The 7,583-nt window shown below is 49.1% G+C and overlaps 2 protein-coding genes across 3 annotated transcripts in view; both read left to right on the top strand.

Annotated features, from left to right (window-relative positions):
- The window catches only part of STX5 (syntaxin 5), a 21,566-nt gene extending 15,347 nt beyond the window's left edge, over positions 1 to 6,219 (top strand). For both annotated transcript variants that reach the window (XM_077759674.1, XM_077759675.1), the window contains one exon: positions 5,460 to 6,219. In XM_077759674.1, the coding sequence (XP_077615800.1) occupies positions 5,460 to 5,619 (160 nt within the window). In that variant the 3' untranslated portion in view covers positions 5,620 to 6,219. The remainder of the gene's footprint in view (positions 1 to 5,459) is intronic.
- An 88-nt stretch (positions 6,220 to 6,307) lies between these two features.
- NXF1 (nuclear RNA export factor 1) overlaps positions 6,308 to 7,583 on the top strand; it is an 11,885-nt gene continuing 10,609 nt past the window's right edge. The window contains exon 1 of the mRNA XM_077759673.1: positions 6,308 to 6,750. The gene's annotated coding sequence lies outside the window, so the exon portion shown is untranslated. The remainder of the gene's footprint in view (positions 6,751 to 7,583) is intronic.

Genomic DNA, 7,583 nt, shown 5'->3' with positions numbered 1-7,583 from the left:
AGTGCAACAGCTGTCATTGAATGGCTCGGAAGCAATTTTACAGTGGATTGAAACACAAAAGAGAAAAATTGTGGGCACCAATATGTACAAGAAATTGAGATTCTGAAAGCATGAAATTTTTAAATTAAAAAAAAATTTTGGAGGGGCACCTGGGTGGCTCAGTCAGTTAAACGTCTGACTTTGGCTCAGGTAATGATNAGGTCATGATCTCACGGTTCGTGGGTTCGAGCCCCGCGTCAGGCTCTGTGCTGACTGCCAGCTCAGAGCCTGGAGCCTGTTTCAGTCTGTGACTCCCTCTCTCTCTGACCCTCCCCTGCTCATGCTGTCTCTCTCTCTCTCCCCTAGAAATAAATAAAAAAAATATATAAAAATAAAATAAAATAAAATAAAATGTTTATTTTTGAGAGAGACAGAGCGCAAAGGGGGAGGGGCAGAGAGAGACAGGGAGACACACAGACTTTGAAACAAGGTCCAGGCTCTGAGCTGTCAGCACAGATCCTGACCTGGGGCTCAAACTCAGGAATGACAAGATCATGACTTAAGCTGAAGTCGGGCCCTTAACCAACGGAGTCACCCAGGTGCCCCTTAAATTTTGTTTTTATTTATTATTTCATTTATTATTATTTTGTAACATTTATTTTTGAGAGAGTCAGAGTGTAAGTGGGGGAGGGACAGAGAGGTGGAGACACAGAATCCGAAACAGGCACAGAGCCTGATGCAGGGCTCAAACCTACGAACTGTGAAATCATGATCTGAGCTGAAGTTGGATGCTTAACCAACTAAGCCACCAAGGCAACCCTTAAATTTTGTTTTTAATGTTTATTTTTTAGAGAGAGAGAGAGCAAGCGGGAGAGGGGCAGAGAGAGAGGGAGACACAAAATCTGAAGCAGACTCAAGGGTTCGAGCTGTCAGCACAGAGCCCAACATGAGGCTCGAACACACAAACTGAGATCATGACCAAAGCTTAAGCTGGACCAACTGAGCCGCCCAAGTGCACCTCGAAAGGATGATATTTTTAAGATAGACCTAAACATTGGGGTGCCTGGGTGACTCAGTCAGTTAAGTGTCCGACTTCGGCTTAGGTCATGATATCAATGTTCGTGGGTTCGAGGCCCACGTCAGGCTGTGTGCTGACAGCTCAGAGCCTGGAGCCTGCTTCGGATTCTGTGTCTCCCTCTCTCTCTGACCATCCCCTGCCCATGCTGCCTCTCTCTCTCTCTCTCAGAAATAAATAAAAGACATTAAAAAAATAATAATAAATAAAATAGACCTAAGCATTCTTCCCTTTGCTTCCTCCGTGCCAGTAGATCTGGATTTGAGCACCCTCTTTAGAAACCATGGAGTTGGGGGCACATGAGTGGCTCAGTCGGTTGGGTATCCAACTCTTACTGATTTCGGCTCGGGTCATGATATCACATTTTGTGAATTAGAGCCCCACATCAGGCTCTGTGCTGACAGTGTGGAACCTGCTTGGGATTCTCTTTCTCTCCCTCTCTGCCCCTCCCTTGATCTCTCTCTCTCTCTCTCAAAATAAATAAATAAATAAACTTTAAAAAAAGGTTATTTAGGGGGCACCTGGGTGGCTCAGTCAGTTAAGCATCCGACTTTGGCTCAGGTCACGATCTCACGGTTCGTGGGTTCAAGCCCTATATCGGGCTCTGTGGTGACAGCTCAGAGCTCGCAGCCTGCTTCGGATTCTGTGTCTCCTTCTCTCTCTGCCCCTTCCCTCCTCATGCTCTGTCTCACTCTATCTCTCAAAAATAAATAAATGTAAAATAAATAAGTAAATAAATAAATGCTAGAAAAGCATTGCTAAAACATTGAAAGCATTTTTCCCCCTTCCATTTAAGACCAAGGCAGTATTCACAGACGGCATTTGATTGTTTTGCCTCTTTAGTCTCCCTTCTGCTTTGTTCCTTGTGACACTGACTTTTCACTGAAGAGGCCAGTGCCTCTTATAGAAAGTCCCACATGTAAATTTGTCCAGCATTTCCCCATGATTAGACTTAGGTTCTAGATTTTTGGCCAGCTGTGTAGGTGATTGTTATCAGTAGGCATGTGATGAGGTCATCCTTTTTCTGGCGATGCCAGGTTTGGTCACTTGTTTAATGTGGTGACCATCCCACTAAGTCATCTGTGGAATGACGCTTCGAGTCCCTGTGAACATCCAGCTCCATAGACCCGTGATGGTCCTTGCCTGATTCATTTGTGACATTGTGGCGACATGGCAATTCTCTTATTTTCTCCTCCCTGCTACATTGTTATAGCTGGCATCCTTCTGTAAAGGAGCTTTCTCAGGGCGCCTGGGTGGCTCAGTCAGTTGAGCATCCAGCTTCGATTCAAGTCATGATCTTGCAGTTCCCTAGTTTGAGCCCCAGGTCAGGCACTATTTTGACAGTTCAGATCCTGGAGCCTGCTTCGGATTCTGTCTCTCCCTCTCTCTCTGCTCCTCCCCCGCTCTCACGCTGTCTCTCTCTCCTTCTCCTTCTCTCTCTTCTTTAAAAAGAAGGTTCCTGGGGCACCTGGGTGGCCTAGTTGGTTAAGCGACCGACTTGCGCTTGGGTCATGATCTCACAGTTCGTGGGTTCGAGCCCCGCATCGGGCTCTGTGCTGATTGCCAGCTCAGAGCCTGGAGCCTATTTCAGAGTCTGTGTCTCCCTCTCTCTCTGACCCTCCCCTGCTCACGCTGTCTCTCTCTCTCCTAGAAATAAATAAAACATTTAAAAAAAAAAAAAAAAAAGGCTCCTCAGGGTGCCTGAGTGACTCAGTCGGTTAAGCGTCTGACTTCAGCTCAGGTCATGATCTTGTGGTTTGTGGTTTCCAGCCCCACACCAGGCTCTATGCTGACAACTCAGAGCCTGGAGCCTGTTTCACATTCTGTGTCTCCCTCTCTCTCTGCCCCTATCCCACTGACACGTGCTCTTTCCCTCTCTCAAAAATAAACAAACATTAAGCATTTTTTTTAATAAAAGGTTTCTCTCTTTAAACTTTACTAGGAATAATGGATAATTTTTATTCAATGTAAAAGATAATCCATTACCATCATTTTTTTAAAAATTTATTTTGAGGGCGGAGGGAGGGGCAGAGAGAGAGGGAGAGAGAGAATCCTAGGCAGGCTCTGCATCATCAGTGCAGAGCCCAACGTGAGACTTGAACTCACAAACCGTGAGATCATGACCTGAGCCGAAGTCGGACACTTAACCTACTGAGCCACCCAGGTGCCCCCATCATTATCTTGTTTTAAATACTTATTTATTTTTGAGAGAGAGAGAGCAGGAGCGGGAGCGGGCTTATAAAGAGGGAGACACAGAATCTGAAGCAGGCTTCAGACTCTGAGCTGTCAGTACAAAACCCGATGGGGGCTCGAACCCGTGAACCATCAGATCATGACCTGACCTGAAGTTGGACACAACCAAGTGAGCCACTCAGGCACCCCCATCATTTTTTTGCTATTACAGTCAGATTTCCTAAACTTGGCCACGTGGAGCTCCTTAAAGGCAGCTTCCATATCATCTGAACATGACCCAGCTCCTCTCTGTCCATCCTTATGAAGCTTTGAGGAAACTTATACTCCAAAAACTAAAATCTCAGGTCTCTTAATCACGGCCAAATAATCTTTCCAGTTCCTAGGCTTACTGTTTTTTTCTGTTCAGCCTCCTTTTTATTGTCATCCCCAACATATACTCACCTTCTCGTGCTCTGGGTTTTCCTGTCTCTCCATCCATCTGGTCACAGACCCTTGCCATGCAGGCAGACTCCAGCTGCTTATGCTGGATTTCTTCCTCCTCCAGAAGATGCCCCTTTGTCCCCCACCCCCCACCGTTCAGACTTGTTTCCTTTCTGTTTTCTTCAGCCTTGTCCTTCCCAAGCCATTATTTTCTGCCCCCCTCATTTCCGTCTCCTACTCCCCATTTCTCCGAGTATCCCGCTGATCGCTAATTTTTTACCACCAGTGTCCCCTCTCATTAGTTTTCATTCATGGATTCCCATTTAAAATCTTTCTTAGGCCAGGGGCGCCTGGGTGGCTCAGTGTCCTACTCTTGATTTTGGTTCGGGTCGTGATCTCATGGTTTGTGTTTGGGCCCTGAGTCAGGCTCTGCACTGTCAGCTTGGGATTCTCTCTCCCTCTCTCTCTGCCCCTCCTCTGTACATTCTCTCTCTCTCTCAAAATAAATAAACTTAAAAAAAAAAAAAACAAACACGTTTAAAATCTTTTATGTTAGACTGCATTGACTATCCATTTTTGTTAAGCAAAGCCATTCCTAATGGGCAGGGTGAACTTTTTTGGGTATGACAATGGAATCCACACTGAGAAATGAGATTCCAGCCCAAAGGTAGGAAACTTGTTACTAATTTAGTCAGCCACTCTGATATAAATAGGGAATCATGTACAGCCCAGGCTCCTGTACTTGAATTCTTTTTTTTGTTTTGGTTTGGTTTTTTTTGTTTGTTTTTGAATTCTTCTTAAATGTATGTATGTAATCTCTACAACTAACATGGGGCTTGAACTCACGGCCCCAAGATCAAGAGTCACATGCTCTTTTGACTCAGCCAGCTGGCACCCCCGGGCTCTTGTATCTGGACAGAGATTAGTTCACAGTCCTCATGGGCACCTTCTGAGGACCTTGGGCTTCCAGCCACTGGCCCAGCCTCTCATGTTCCAACTGCATTATGAGACTCCACCTTTTCTGTCCCCAGAGCTCACAGAGGTCTCTGTTCACAGGGACTTCCTTTGCAAAGACCAGGGTTTGTATTGGGTTTTCAGGATTGCATATGCAGGTTGGCAGGGAAATGTTTTATTTTCCTCAGCAGTCTCTCAAGAGATGGCCCTTCCTCTGAGGACTTCTTTATATCCTAGGGAGACATGGTCAACTAATTACAATGTAGGGCTTTTCTTCTCCTCTGACTTCTGTCCCTATCATGCAGTTTTTCCTCCTCTGTTAACTCAGAGCCTGGATTTCTTAAGTCTAATGGTCTATGGATGTACCACCATCCCCTATTATAAACGCAACACTATTTATCAGATAAAAATCAATAAATACTGATGAGTCAAAAATTCGAAGAGCTAACATTATGGGGGCTCTTACTAAGAGTTGGGCACCTTCTGTTTGTTAACTCATTTAAGGCCGACAACGACTGGAGAGGCCGGGTTGGTGTGCCCTCATTTTCCCTCCTTTGCAGTTGAAGAAAATGAGTCTGGAAGCTCGACTGGCTCGGGATCATAAGCTAATAAGTTGCAGAGCTAATTTTCAAACCAGAGCCAAGACCTGTTGCTGTTACCCTTCCAGAGCTTTCTCTGTATGCAAGTGCATATACACAAAGATGGGATCATAGTGTCTGTGCGTACTTCTCGCTCCCGCGCGCTGGGACTGTCTTTCCGCATCCGAAGAATATACTATAACAGCATTCTTTTTAATCCAGTGCCCTTCTCTTTCCTCTTCTCTTGGCCCTGCCCCCAGGATCGACGAGAACGTGCTAGGAGCCCAGCTGGATGTCGAGGCCGCCCATTCAGAGATCCTCAAGTACTTCCAGTCGGTCACCTCTAACCGGTGGCTCATGGTCAAAATCTTCCTCATCCTCATTGTCTTCTTCATCATCTTCGTGGTCTTCCTTGCCTGAATCCTGTCCGGTCTGAGGCACTTCATGGGGGGTTGAAACCCCTTTGGGAGGGCAGGTGGCCAGTGCTGTCGCTGAGCCCGTGCAGGGTGCTCGGGAGAAAGGCCCTGTTTCCCTGGAACTGCTGAGAATGGCCACCGTCCCGACCCCTGACCCTTCGCCTCTGGCCACCCTGCCCTCCCCTCGCCACCCTCAGGCCCATGAAACACACGGTTCTGGATTTGTACTCTGCTGTGAAGTGGCCGGGAGGGAGCAGAGGGCTCCCACCTGGGGGGCCTGTGGAGGGGGTTGTCTCCACTAGGTAGGAGATTTTCAGAAATTCCCCAGCCTCTTCCAAAGGAAACTGGCAGCAAGGGGAGATGATGCCCTTTCCCCACCTGCCTGCCAGTGAGGAGAGGAAGCGAAACTGCCCCCGTCCCGGGACCAACTTTCCCATCTGGGTTAGAATTTGACCTTTCTTCTTCCTCTCTTCACCATGTGAGGCAGGGGGCCCTGAGCCCCTCGGCTGCCCGCACCGCCCCAACTCTGGCTGCTGGTGCCTCTCGGTCTGCCGAATGCGCTGCAGCCCGTTTTCTCCCAATTACAGCAAGACTGTCAGCCTCACTGGCCTGTCGTCATTTCTGGGTGGGAGCGTCGAAGGGCCTATGCAGCCAACCAAGTGAGCATACTGCCCAGTACCGGGACCGAAGGGCCAGGCTGATGGCTTGAAGGGCCAGGCTTTGGGCCCCATGCACACAACCGCCTCCAGGTGGGCGGGGGTGGTGGTGGTGGAGACAACTGTGGCATTTCATTAGCATGGAAATTTACCTTCAGAGGGGGAATTGGGACCCCAGAGTGGCTCCTTGATTGGTGGCAACTTCCAGGACCATCTCTAGCAGTATTTGTACCTGTTTTAGCCGCATCCTCTGACCAGCTGGCCTCACTTTTTCCTTGAGCTGGATGACACAGCTCTGCCTGAAGCCAGGAGTGGAAGGCGAAGACCTTGTTCCCTGCTCCAGCTGAGGCTCTTGGTCCCCTCCAGGCCCCTCATCAAATCCAAGCCAGTCACGGGAGGACGAAGGCCTGCCTGAATACCCTCTCTCCGGGGGAGTTCATACGCTTCTTGGCCAGGACCCACAACCACGTGATGCTGAGGTTACTGGAGTTCCGCCTCGCCCCGCCCCCCCCCAACCTCACACACCCCAAAAGAAGCTCAGGCGATAGGAGGAACAATAACCATACACCAAAGCTGGCCCTAGAACTTTGGGAGGGTGGGGAGGAGTCGTCTGGGAGAACCGGAGGCTTTTCTAGCCCATTTTACTATGTCCTCTCCCCTTGGCCTCTGTTCAGCGGGTGGTCTCGCTTACTTACTGCCAATCCTTACTGCCCAGTTGACACAGGATGTAGGTCTGGCCCAGCGCCTCCGTGGTGCAGGAGGAGGTTGTGAAGACAATTATTGCCAAAGTCGGAAGTGCAGCGGAGTCTCTCCTTTTGACTTGGCAACTCTTGGGAGGATGCAGAGATCGGAAATTCATTTATTTCACAAATGTTTGCGTTCTTGGTATATGCCAGGCAGGAGTTATAGGGACAAACACACGAATTTGTTAAGGACTCTGCTCTCTTGGGGTTTACGTGCTAGTTTTCTACTGCCTGATAATCCATTTTATAGATGAGTTAAGCGTGATATATATCCGCAGCTGGCAAAGGGTTGGGCGGAGACTTAACTACCGAGGTCTATGAACGATCACTCTCGCTCCGAGGCCCAGGTCCCCCCCGTTCCTCGGAAGCCCTTCGTGCGACCCCCTTTCTTGTTCTTCTCGGAGTCCTGGGCCTGCAGCAGTCTATCTGCCCCAGCGCTGGCCCCAGAGGTGCCGGCCTAGCTGCGGCCCCAAAGAAAGCACACGCCGGGCCGAGCGGCCCCGCCCCAGCCCTGCGCGGGCAGCAGGCGCCCAGGTCTCTGGCGGGGCGGGCAGGAGCGAGCTCCGCCC

The sequence above is a fragment of the Crocuta crocuta genome, unplaced genomic scaffold, assembly GCF_008692635.1.
Source record: "Crocuta crocuta isolate KB4526 unplaced genomic scaffold, BGI_CrCroc_1.0 scaffold53, whole genome shotgun sequence".
Taxonomy (NCBI): domain Eukaryota; kingdom Metazoa; phylum Chordata; class Mammalia; order Carnivora; family Hyaenidae; genus Crocuta; species Crocuta crocuta.
This window is presented reverse-complemented; position numbering and strand designations above follow the sequence as displayed.